The sequence below is a fragment of the Sebastes umbrosus genome, chromosome 3 (genome assembly GCF_015220745.1).
Source record: "Sebastes umbrosus isolate fSebUmb1 chromosome 3, fSebUmb1.pri, whole genome shotgun sequence".
In the NCBI taxonomy this organism is placed as follows: Eukaryota; Metazoa; Chordata; class Actinopteri; order Perciformes; family Sebastidae; genus Sebastes; species Sebastes umbrosus.
In genome coordinates this window covers 35,041,543-35,055,000 of record NC_051271.1, presented here as the reverse complement: position 1 = coordinate 35,055,000, position 13,458 = coordinate 35,041,543, and the positions used below count along the sequence as shown (strand labels likewise).

The window sequence follows — 13,458 nt, the reverse complement described above, 5'->3', positions numbered from 1 at the left end:
GGCTGGAAGCTGCTGCTGGCTTTTCAGCAAATCCAGTGTGCTTGTTCTGGGAATGTCTTTCAATTACTTGTTTTGTTGTCGAATCTGTCCACGAACTCAATTATTAAATTCTCTGTTTTCCTCAGAGACTTTTCTTTTTGGGGATTTAGAATCCATAACTAGCCTATTGAGCTATTGAGGTTTGGCAAAAGAGGATAAGGCACCAGGCCGTAGTTGACGCACATTTTAAGAATCACCTACAAGAATGATAAATGAAAATGTAAAAAAAATAACCGTTATTAATTTCCATTAATTTTATTTTTAAATCCACGGGGAGCCACTGGAGAGGGGCTAAAGAGCCGCATGTGGCTCCAGTGCCGCAGGTTGTAGACCCCTGATTTGGAGCATCGCTTGTGTGTGATGTCAGAAATGAAGTGTCTCCAAGATGCAATGACGCATTGAAGAGAAACTATTCAGCCCTCCAGGAACACAAAAGGGTTTGCAGGCAAGCATAATGGTGCTTGTATTATAGCCACCTGTCTGTGCTTACATGTAAAAAGCCAGTATATCGCCAGGCTTAGAGTTCTGTGATGGTGAGGTGGGGGGGTTGGTGTCCTCCCTAACTGAAGGTAATAGTGTTAATACAGCTGTTGACAGTGAACTTTTAGCTATTTACTAGTACATGTTTCTTGTTCCTGTGAACAGACGACTAATTGTAGACTATATGACTTGAATGTATACAGTGGAATTGGGAGAATATGTCTAAACCATTATGTTTACCTGATCACTGTAACTGTTACCCTTTGTGTAACCCAGGGGGTGGAGGATCATAGGAAATGATAATAGAAGTGTCTGCCATAGATGGAGCAAAACTGTACTCTATACAACAGTTAAATTGCACCAATTCAACACAAAATAACCCCTTGGCCTGCACTCACTATCAAAGTTTTATAACATACTGTGCACAGTGGCTGTGGAGAGGAGGAGGGATTTTCCTGTAGTGCTGAACGTACATAAAGCTGCACACGGCTAAGTTCAAATAGGTTCTGCAGAAAGGCTTTGACAGGGAAATGGCTTGGACATAATGGGTATGCTAACCCCTCTGACACCTTTATGAGGGACAAGTCCAGCGGACGCGCTCCTCGGTGAGTTATTACTTACGGTGGCCCGCCTTAATGGGTTGAACATAAAGACGATTTACTGCTATGTTTTGTAACACTTCTGAAATTGGTGCTCATAAGTTATAATAAGGTAGCGTAACCACAAGAATATTTGGAGTGCATGTCTGGCAACTGTTAAAATCAGAGGTTGAAGTCATCAGGAGGAAACTGTGCATTTATACGTTGCATCAAACATTTGCTGTGAACTTATTTTAGATCAGACCTAGTGTTACGATATGCTACGCTATAGCTGCTGAAGGTATACTGATACACAGGCTGCTTTTGCTACGTAATGATTGCAACAGTGAATAAAGACCTATCCGGCTTTACAGAAACAGTGTTGTTCCTTAATGTCATTGTATGCTGTCTCCATCACCAGGTGATGGTGGTTCACTTTTACGCTGTGATCTGTAGCTTTAGCTTCCATCTTTATCTTTTTAACCCGTTTCTGCTGCTGCATCAGTTTGACATCCTGATATATCCTCCAAACACATAGTGTAGACCAGTGGTTCTCAAACTATGGTACACATACTACTGGTGGTACGCAAAGGAATCTCTGACTATTGATTCCTCTTATTGATGCTTTCCCACAGTTACACATGCACAATGACGTATATGCACGCTGTATCATGTTTCAGTTTGTTTGGGACCGGAGCCACGGTGGAGAGAAAAAAAACACTCAAGAGTGTGGTGCTACTAAACCTCAGGGGACGCACCCTATTTTTTCCTGATAAAGCGACACTGTGAACAACAAACCTGTGTTGAAATCAGCAGGAGGACAGTTAGTAACGTAAGCTGTTAGCAGCCTGTGGGCAGCACAGTCCTGACTGGCTAAATACCGGAGATACGAACGTTAACGGAGGTGCCATCGAGTTATTGTTATGAGGCGTTCAAAGTCGGCTCAGGAAAAATGACTATTAGGCGAAGGTAAATTATAACGTTATCATGATGTGTTCAAATGTAATCTCGTAAAATATATTTTTGGTGAGAAACTTGAATAAATTCAGTTGTTTGTAGGAGATGTTTACTAGCTCTAAGCAGCTTGCCAAGATTTTTTTAATCAAAGCAAATATTTAGATAATCATAATCATTTGAATTCTGTGTTTTTATGCAAATAACCACTATAGATGACAATAACAAAGTACAGTACAGTACTGTGTACAGTAGGCTACCCTCCCTGCCCTGAAAAATAGGGCTTTTTGGACCTGCAGTGTGTGTTTTTATATGTTGGCATGCTGGGGGATTCTCTGTTTTCTTAAGTTTTGTTAATGGAAACATTACTACCCAAAACAGTCAGTTATATACGGTTCAAAAACATCCTGCATATAATGTAATTTTCTTAATAATAATGCTGTTTGGAGTGATTTTCAGTATAATAAATGCTGCAAAATAAGTCTGCAATATGTTTTCTATAAATTAATCTAGAGATAATATAGAGCTTACGTCTGACAGAATGTTTGGCCCCCGGCAACAATCTGGGTTTCTCATGTGGCCCCCGCAGGAAAAATAGTTGCCCACCCCTGGTCATAATGGTGGTACTTGGAGAGTCAAACATTTTCTGAGGTTGTACGTGGTGTAAAAAGTTTGAGAACCACTCGTGTAGACCCTTCTGTCTGCTTCTCTCTGAAATCACTTTTTTGTTTTTCCAAAAATGAGTTAGATATCTATGCAGGGAGTGCAGTTAGTGACAGTGTGGGCTCTATGGTAGCTCTGACGGAGTAGCAGCGGGGGGGCGGGGCTTAGCGAAGAACCAATTTTAAGTAATCATCCGATAAAGTTTCATGGTGATATCTTTTATTATATTGCTGTTGTTGTTGTTCTGTTTTATTTGCATTATTGTTATCATTTTCTTTCCACTGTTATCTTTTATTATATATTATTATAATATTATTGAGTATTATTATTATTGTTGTACTTTATTATCATCTCATGGTCACTGTATTGCTGTAAAATATAGTTGTAACCACATTCTGTGTAGCACATTAGCTTGTCTTTCTTTTCCTCCCTCTTTTCATACATCACCAGTTTTCACCGTTCCTTCTCTCTTCCCCCTGAAGATATTTGTTTCTTCTGAATTTAATACACACACACACACAGCTATTGTGGCTGCCAGTTCACACAATGCACAATGGTGATGGCAGAAAATGCACTTGGCAGAGCACAGCAATGTGTGTGTGTGTGTGTGTCTGCACACGGTGTGCAAGTGTCCCACCCTTGACGTTACAGTGTTGTACCTCACAGAGACAGGCAGACAGGCCTGACAAATACTTTCTCAGTGCAAAGAAATGTTCAAAGTGTGTGTGTGTGTGTGTGTGTGTGTGTGTGTGTGTGTGTGCGTGTGTGTGCGTGTGCGTGCGTGCGTGCGTGCGTGCGTGCGTGCGTGCGTGCGTGCGTGCGTGCGTGCGTGCGTGTGTGTTGGACCAGAGAGTGAAGGCCCTCAGTGAACCAGCAGCAGGAGTCAGTGGATGTTACAAAAGCAGACAAATGGAGGTTAACTCCGCGGTTCAAACCTGTCTGTTTGCTTTGCTCTGAATCACAGCAACCTTTTTCCCATTTGGTTTGAAGACAAACAGTCACAGGAAAGAGTTGAATAACTGGCCTGTGTGCCCTGTGTGTGTCTCTAATAGTGTCGGTGGGGTATGAATACGAGTCCTGCCTGGACCTGATCCTGTGGGAGAAGAGAACGGCCATTTTGCAAGGCTACGAGCTGGATGCTTCCAACATGGGAGGATGGACGCTGGATAAACATCACATCCTTGACGTACAGAACGGTAAGACAAAAACCATAAGCTGCACTATCACACTGCAGCTCTATCTTCATATACACACACACACAATGTCCACACTGCAAGATGATGAAACATGCTACTGCATAAAGTAAATAATAGTTTCATATGTTTTTTATATGACAGCTGAGGTTTAGAGTTTAATTTTCTACTTGTATGTGAACATACATATCCTCTCTCTGTGTCTCCGTCTCTCTCCACATCATTAATTATATGTCGGAGGAATAGGACAAAGCTTATAGCAGTTTAAAAGTATGTTAATCTCAGCACTTGTCAGAACGATTGTTGTCATGCAGGCTTTGGTCGATGGAGCGGAGGAAAAGAATTTAGAGTGTGTGTGTGAGTTCCTCGTTGGCGTCTTGGATTTGTTCCAGCTGCCCAGTGGTATTTTTGCCAGCCTTTCATCTCTGTCTCCCTTTCTCTCTCTCACACTCATACATGGACACACACACACGCACACACACACGCTCACAATCTTTTCAGATCATCATCCTCCTCGTCTCCTCCCCTGTCATCTCTCCTGTCTTTGCTGCCTTGTTATTGTGTATTTGTCATCTTATCTTCCTTTATTGTAATATTTATTTCTTTTCATTTTCTTTATTATTATTATTATATTTCGATATTGCAATGAAACCACAGGGTTGAGATATGTTGACTGAATATTATACATTCCAGCTTGAAGATACTGTAGATCAGATTACATAGTTTGAGTGGGAAAACAGGACTTCTGGATTCTTCCAACATACTGTAATGGATCCCTCACTGACATTTACTTTCTCACAGCTCTTCTGTGAACTAAGGTAAATAAACTAAAGTATGATGTGTGTGTGACGTTACATCCCGGCACGTCCACGCAATTTTTTTATAACATGTGATTTCAATAAATCAGAGTTCTGCTTTGTCAAACATGACAAGTTTATGAGAAAAACTGAGTGAATTGTGAAAAGTCTGTTTGATGAGTTAATTTACATTTTAAATGACTGACTTGCAAAATATAGTCTTCAGCTGTTTCCTACTGTCGGATAAAAAACAACCTAAGCCGAGTTTACCGTTAAACATCTACTCCTTCTAAAAGATAGTTTATGATTTCTTACGACTCATAAACAGACACTAACTCATTTGGTGAACATGATTTAACATAATATACGGTATTAACGGTATTATATTTAATGGTATTATATTAATTTTAGTTCCATGTAAAGTGTATAAACTTGATGTTTCCAGATAAAGTTTGTCTTCCTTAACAATACAGTTTACACATTTTTGCAACTGCTGATTTATTAAATCGGTGTTCTACTGAGGGAAACATGAAGCCAAATTTAGCAGAAGAACTCAGTAATATAGAAAAAAGTTTTTTTTGTCAGGTAACAAACATTCTCAGTGTCTGATTGACGCACTATTCTGTAGAGAGAGAAGTTCTTCTTCTGTAGTTTCAATGGGCCACTCCGACACTGTATGGTGAATGATCTGTGCCGACTCAGTGAAGTATAACATGGAAAAACACACATGAATTCCGATATGAGCGTTCTCAAAGCGGTCGCATGACCAGCGATCGGATATGTATCGGATTTAGGACCACATACTAATGTGGCCCAGATCTGATTGGAAAAAATAAGATCTGTGTCACATGAGAGCAAAGAATTTGCTTGTAATGTGAACGTAGCCTTTGTTTGTGCTGTGATTTGATGAGTATGAGACATTTTATTTCAGTGTTATTGTTCAACTCAGTCACCAGGAAAAAATGTTGCCATTGGATGTTTCTGCAAACCAGGGATATGTTAAATGTCAACGTTTTTACATTCGGTCAAGCAAGTGACGTTGTTTGAAGAGTGAAAAGACACACACGGGGCGGGCGGGAGTGGAGGTGGCTTTTTGTTGTTCATCCTCATTTTCACTGTAAAAACGTAGTAGTTTTAAGCCCAACAATTTAGTTCTTTCCTAAACCTAACTATAGTGGTTTTGTTGCATTGTAACAGTTGTAACGTTACGCTGTTATGTTGTTACATTATTATTTGAACACAAACCACAATCTTTTCTCTAACCGTAACCAAGTAGTTTTGTTGCCTGAACCTAACCAATCGTGTCACAAGGTTAACCATGCATGGCATTGCGTTTGCATTGCAAGCGTGATATGAGGCCGATATGAAACGTATTTTTGGTTCAGAAACGTCGCCATTCAGCGTATCTGTGGTTTGCAGAAACGTCCAGTGCCAACATTTTTTTCTGGCCACTGGGTTGTATTATTGACAATTATTATTATTATTATTGACATTATTAACAAGCACAAAACATCAAATAACTAGAATTGCGCTCGACTTTAAAAACAGATCGCATGACTTTAAAAACAGATCACAGCTCACAGCTGGTGGTACCGTGTGGTGGTCGGCTTATTATTAACACGGTGTGTTTCCGTGTAACATATCGGCGGATGCCTCTCTCATTCAGCAGCTTTGTTATGTCTGTATTGCATTACACTACATTGTCTCTCATCCCGTCAGCTACCGCTTTTTTCTTTCTCACCGCGGACGGACAGCAGCACCCGCCGCACCTCGGACTCTCGCCACACATCCACACACGTATCCCTCTGCTCTCAGAAGGAAGCAGGGTCATGCGTCATCAACGCGTCATCAGTTACACTGTGCATGTGTTATACCCTGTGGTCTTAATATTATGGCTGACCGGAATCTGTAAAAAAAATTCTGAATCCAGATCATGATAGGGATCGCCACCATAATCTAATGGATTGTTTATTGTCCCACACCCCACCCTTCCAAAAAATGTCATTCAAATCCATCGCGAACTTTTGGAGTTATCCTGCTAACAGACAAACAAACAAACCAACTAACAAACAAACCAACACCGGTGAAAACATAACCTCCTTCCTAGGCCTTCGGCTTGGCGGAGGTAAATATCCATGACCTTAAAGTGATATCCACAAAATAAAAAAAGTTGCATTTAAAATGGACTTTAAAAAAGAATATGAAGTACAAAACCAACTGAACAAAATGGCAGTAAAAAAAAATCACAATTTCATAATTTAGGAATTAATAGCCAGTAAAAAGAAAGGGAAAGAATCAATGTCCCACCACCCCATCTCCCTCCCTGACACATACATCAATTGAACATTAGACATTGTTATTGCGCAAGCATCACCGCTTTGTTTTTTATCACTCAAAGTTTTCTTTCTGACACTGCGGGCCCCAGTAAATGCTCTATTATTCCAAATTTCCAGTTAGAGGACAGCTGTTGTACAATAAAAAAATTATGTAAAAACTAAAGTAGAGTTAACATGGAATACACAAACCCTCATTCAATAGCCTGATATTCATTTCCTCTGAGAGGTATACAGTTTGATAGAATCTCACCTTTGACAATAATCCTGTCTGCAGGTCACCAGGTCACCTTCATGCATTTCCACATGAACGTGAAGCAGACAGCACGGTGTGAATCCAGACCTCTCCGTGTTTAAATCCTTAATGTTTTGTTACAATCAGCTGGTTTGTGAAGGATGCATCACTGTGACTCCAGTGCCGTTTAAACAGAATTGCCTACATCTACTCTATGTTGATCTCCTATCTCTGAAGAGAGACTCATTTCCATTCAGATAGCCCGCCTTTCAAGAACTGGTTCATATGAGAATAGATACATGTTTAGAAAATGCATTTTGCTGCTTTAAAGGCACTTTGACTTTATAAACCACCCTCCCTCCTCCTCCTCCTCCCTTCCTTGCTGTCCTCTATCTGTCACCCCATCCATCACATTGCTATTCATCCCTCTCTCCCTCCAGTCCTCTTGGGCTTTCAACACCTTGTCACCCGATTCAGTGTGTGTTTGTGTGTGTCTGTGTGCGTGCGTGTGTTTAAAATGCAGGTGTGATTTGTGATTTTCTGTCTATATGCGTACTGGTCTCTGTGGGTGTGATTTTGCGTCTTGAAGGGACAGCACAATGCACGATGTGTGTTTGTCCTTTTGAGACTAAGACGCACCACATGGACAACGAGTAATCTTTCTTCTCTTTGAGAGAGAGAGAGAAAGCATCAAACACACCTGCTGTGTTTTCTTTGTAGTTGGTCTTGTAGCTCCACTAATGATGTGGATGAGATGATGTTTTAGTTTTGGAAATATCATGCCTGTACAGTGAGTGAGACGCCTGGCAGTGATTTCATTGTTTCTTGTTCTGTGTTTTCATGTTTTGACCAACAAAACCAGCTACGTTCCTATTTATTGAATATCTCAAATTCTCAAATTTAAGCTTTCCTAATTTATCTTTCCATAAAAATGGCAGTGAGTCAGCCTTGTTCTCTTTTTATTGAGTTATATTTGTTTACTGAATCATTCATCCCTTCACATATTTTTGTTCACATAACATTGAGACTCTTTAACCCTCCGTGACCCACAACAGACCTGTTTTTGTCTTTTTTAGAGGTATACAGGGGGTGTTTAGGGGGACATAGCAGGTCAACAGTAGATGTCACATAGAAGTGGTGTACTTCATCTGAAAGCTGGAGAATAATTTGAGATGCAGCTCAGCAAGTTGTGTGTCAAGTTGTTCTAGTCATAAATCAGTTACACAGATTTGGTGCTAAATTTAACCATTTTTTTACCACTAGAGAATTGATAAAATGATCAATAATCCCTCCAAAATACCACATTAAGACACCAATACCTTGAGGATCACCATAGAAAAAGCCATGCTGTGATTCTCTCTAATTCGGACTAACCAAACGGACTATGACTTGTGAAAATATCCAAAGACCCCTCCTTTTTCTGGTTGATTTAAAAAGTGGACGATATTAGTTATGGTACATATAGGCATCACACATGTAAACACTAAATCCTGTCTGTCTGTCTTTCTTCCCTTTGAAAAACAGAAGTCTATATTAAAATCAATCAATCTGTGGTTTTGACTGTACAGCAATTCATATGTTGCTGAGCCATCAGTTCTGCAAATGTCATGTTAAATGAAATCTATAATAATTTTCCAATGGAGGATGTTCCATAGCTCTATAGAAGTCAGCGGCACCTCTTATAGTTAATGTTGTAATGAGGAAGCACATTTAGTTTTTATGGTATGGACTTCACAAATTTTGGTTTTCACTTTGATTTTTGTTCATGCCCATAAAGTTGTATTAAATCAAAGGCAGTGCTGATTCTTATTGAACAATATTAACTAATGAATTTGATGTTATTTAGCCTTGAAAATACACAAGGAAAGAGAAACACACTGGATTTGTGGGCAGAGGCTTGTCCACACTTTTACACACACAGACAGACAACAGACACACACCTGGTGTTGTGTGAACTGCGAGCAGGGAGGAGTGAGCACTGCTGAACAACTCGGATAAGACTGGATGAGAGAGAGAGAGAGAGAGAGAGAGAGAGAGTGTGCGTGCGTGCGTGCGTGTGTGTGTGTGTGTGTGTGTGTGTGTGTGTGTGTGTGTGCATGTGTGTGTGTGTGTGTGTGTGTGTTTGTAAGCTGCCCGTTGAGGAGCTGAACTCCATTATTCAGACACTAAGCAGCTCAGCCACAGTCAGGCTGCTTTAGTGCTTTGCTCCAGAGAACATGAGAAAGTGTTGCTTTTTTTTTCAGGACATCAAATCGAAATGTCTGAACTTTAAACAACTTTACATTTTTGTGTGTGTTTTTTTTTCTCAACCATTTTCATGACACAAATCCCAAATTAAGTGTTTGTAGTTGAGTTGTTTTCTTTACATCAAACTTACAAACAAAACAGCCGTGAGAAGTTTAAACAGATTCTAAATGATTACACTAAATAAAGTAAGTAAAATAATATAAAACTAAAATGGTACTCGGAGAGTGCAGACCTCCGCCAAGGTGCGTGACTTTAAAAACAGATCACAGCTCACATCTGGCGGTACCGTGAGGTGGTCGGCTTATTATTAACACAGTGTGTTTCCATGTAACGTGTCGGCGGAAGCCTCTCTCTTTCAGCAGCCTTCCACTACCACTTTTTTTTTCTCACCGCGGACGGCCAGCAGCTCCCACCGCACCTCGATGTCTCGCTACACATCCACACACGTATCTCTCTGCTCGAAGAAGGAAGAAGGCGGGATCATGCGTCATCAATGCGTCATCAATGCGTCATCAATGCGTCATCAGTCACACTGTGCATGTGTTATACCCGAGGTTTTAATGCTCAGGCTGATTGTAATCCTTAAAAAAAGTCCTGAATCCGGATCATGATCCGGACCGCCACCAAAATCGAATGGATTGTTCATCATGCCAAACCCCACCCCTCCAAAAAATGTCATTCAAATCCGTCTCAAAGTTTTGGAGTAATCCTGCTAACAGAAGGACAGACAGACAGACGGACAAACAAACCAACGCCGGTGAAAACAGTACCTCCTTTAAGGCCAAGGGCACAACCTATCACATCAGCAAAGTCTCTCTAATGAAGTAAATGCAAAACAAATCACTTTTTTAAAGTAACCTGGAAGTGAGGTGCAGGTAACTAACTCAATAGTGCACCTGCTCCCTCTGATACAGTCTCTATGCATTTCTCTCACGCTGCTAACATACCTGACAGGTATGCAGAGACTGTGCCATTTATTATAACAGGTGAGCCTTAGCTTCATCAGAGCTTCAGTCTTCTTCTCCTGCCTTAACTAGTTCAGACCGCTAGTGTGAGAAGATGGTATGTGTTTGAGAGTGAAGTTTTAATCAATAACACGTTTATTTTTTAATGTCTATGTTGTATTTGTTTTCATATATGATTGTACCAGATAGCATAGACACAAAGTGCTTCTGCAAGAGGGAATATACTAATGTGTTCAAATGCAGTGGTTCCCTATCTTTTCATGCCTCAGCGCCGGCGACAGCCATGGCCGGAGGCATTACGTTTTTGGGTTGGTTGCCTGTCCATCCGTCTTTCCAATCCATTATCATGAATGCGATATCTGAGGAACGCCTGGAGGGAATTTCTTTAAATTTGGCACAAATGTCCACTTGGACTCAAGGATGAAAGGTCAAAACATGTTTTACAATAATTCATATGCTTATTTTGACAATTTCACACAAACGTCCAACAGGATAAAATGATGTAGTGAGGACATTTTGGACAGACATGGACGTAAACTTGACTGGTTGGCGGAGGCGCACAAATATGAGATCCATGAAACGGCAGTACAAACAAAATATTCAGAACAGACTTTTATTGCAAATTGATTTCAGATTCAGTCTTGTCATCAGCAGAGATGAAGGGAAAGCCATTCACTGCTACTGAATGAAATAAAAAAACATTTCCATTCGTCCCTGGCCGTGAGGAACCATCTTTTTAAAAGTGTATTCCACTGATTGGCTGAAGGTCATTCTTCATACTGATTTCCACTGCTGACGACCTTCAGTCATTATTCAACTTGCTTCATGCATTATACACGCTGTGTGCACGTGTGCCACTTATTATTCGACTGCCTTTAACTCTTGTTTATTCTGTGTGTGCATGTGGGTGACAGTCAGCGTGTGACTGAAGACCCATTCATCAATTAGATCCATCGTCAAACAGTAAAGTACTGTATAGTTGTGATCATAAAGATGTATGTGCATGTGAGTGTATCTCTGTGTGTGTGTGTGTGTGTGTGTGTGTGTGTGTGTTGGCCACTATTAGGCCGACCACACCTGAAGGTTCTGCAGCACGGTTTGCTGTAGTCTGACCTCACCAGCAGCTGCTCAACCGAAGCTCGTTGAATCAGCAGCAGAAGGAATCAATGACAGAGAGCAGTCAGACTAACCAATCACCCTATTTCACCATTTTGGTGCATTTAGTTCCTTATTGTTTCTCCTCCGTATCTCCTTTTCTTCTTTCACAAGCAGCAACCATGTGCTTAAAACAATATTTTTCTCACTTATTTTTCCAAGTTTTGTTTAGTCTTTCTGCAGTGTGCTGTGGATTATGAATACAGTGCGTTCAAGTGAAACGTTTACCGCCTGACCTTGTCGGCGGTCTTTGCGATCAGACCAGTGTGCCGGGGCCCTTAGTCGGTGTCGTAAGAATGTAAGAATTTAGATTTTGAGATCAAGGCTGAATGTACTAATTAACACACACAAACACACACACACACACACACTCATCTAGAAAGCTGATGAAAGCTACCCTCTCTTTTAACACAGCAGGAACATTCAATGCTCCTCTCTCTTTCTACTGTTCCCCCCCCCCTCTCTCTCTCTCTCTATCTTTCTCTCCCTCTCTCCCCTCACCACACACAAACAGTCAGTTTTTTCCAGCCAGGCAGAGAGTTGGTTGCCTGTGAGTAGACCACAGCACAGCATGGGTGGAACCCTGCTGGCTTGGCCTCTGTTGATCAATCAACATCTACTAATGGAAGGAGAGATGAAAGAGGGAGAGGAGAGGAGGACAGAGGGAAGAAGAAGAAGGAGAGGGATATAGAGATAGCCTGACGGGAAGCGAACTGACTGATATGGGATTTCAGGGCCGATAGCAATATGTCATGCTGGGTGGAAGAACTTGTAAATTGTAGGGTGTATGCTATGCATCCATATAAAGAGTAGAATATAGAGATGGATGGATGGAAGGATGAACGGATGGATGGATGGACGGATGGCCTGGTTTCCAAGATGGCAGCAGAGTTTTAATAATTCAGGTCACCACAGGAGGCTCCTCTTTGATGTCTCACTTTGAAGAACGAGTGCATCCCTCTCTTTTACTCTGTTCATCTTCTCACCACTCATTCACATTAACCTCCTCACAAGTAAGCCAACCCACCCCTCCTCCTCTTCCTCTTCCTCTTCCTCCTCCTCTGACTACACATTGTTTCTCCTATTTATCATCCACATTATTAGTGAATTATTAAGTGCAGCAACATGCAGTAGTAGAAGTTGTAGTACTACATCTATCTTCATAGCCATACAAAACAACAGGATTAGATCTATCAGAATACCCTACCACTGGACCATACACTTTGTTATACAGTAAGCACACTGGTTTGTTTGTGGTTGTCAGTGTGCTTCTCTTCTTCCTGTGAAGTTCTGACAGACCAGATGCTGTGAAGACATGTAGCTTTCTCTCCAGTCAACATCACATATTGTATTTTTTAACAAAATCTGGAACATTTCTGTGGAAAATACAGCTGGTGGTGGGACCAGCAGTCCCAGAATAGAGCGAGGGGGTGGGTAGAGCGAGGGGGTGGGTAGAGCGAGCTTTGGCGGTTTCATCCCCAGTTTCTCCTGTCTACGAGTTGCTACCTGGGCACTTTGGATGCTTAGGATGGGTTAAAGGCAGAGGTCGGATTGCATGTACGTACCTGCATGTATATCCATCCATTATCTGTAACTTATCCCATTTGGGGTCGCAGGGAGGCTGGAGCCGATCCCAGCTGACAATGGGTGAAGGAGGGGTACACCCTGAACAGGTCTCCAGACTATCACAGGGCTGACACATAGAGACAGACAACCATTCACACTCATATTCACACCTACGGGACATTTAGAGTCAACAATGAACCTAACCTGCATGTCTTTGGACTGTGGGAGGAAACCGGAGAAAACCCACGCTAAC

At 41.3% G+C, this 13,458-nt stretch overlaps 1 protein-coding gene across 9 annotated transcripts in view; it reads left to right on the top strand.

Annotated features, from left to right (window-relative positions):
* LOC119485982 (teneurin-3) overlaps window positions 1-13,458 on the top strand; it is a 387,301-nt gene that overhangs the window by 318,332 nt on the left and 55,511 nt on the right. For all 9 annotated transcript variants that reach the window (XM_037765855.1, XM_037765854.1, XM_037765852.1 and 6 more), the window contains one exon: window positions 3,767-3,910. In XM_037765855.1, the coding sequence (XP_037621783.1) occupies window positions 3,767-3,910 (144 nt within the window). The remainder of the gene's footprint in view (window positions 1-3,766; window positions 3,911-13,458) is intronic.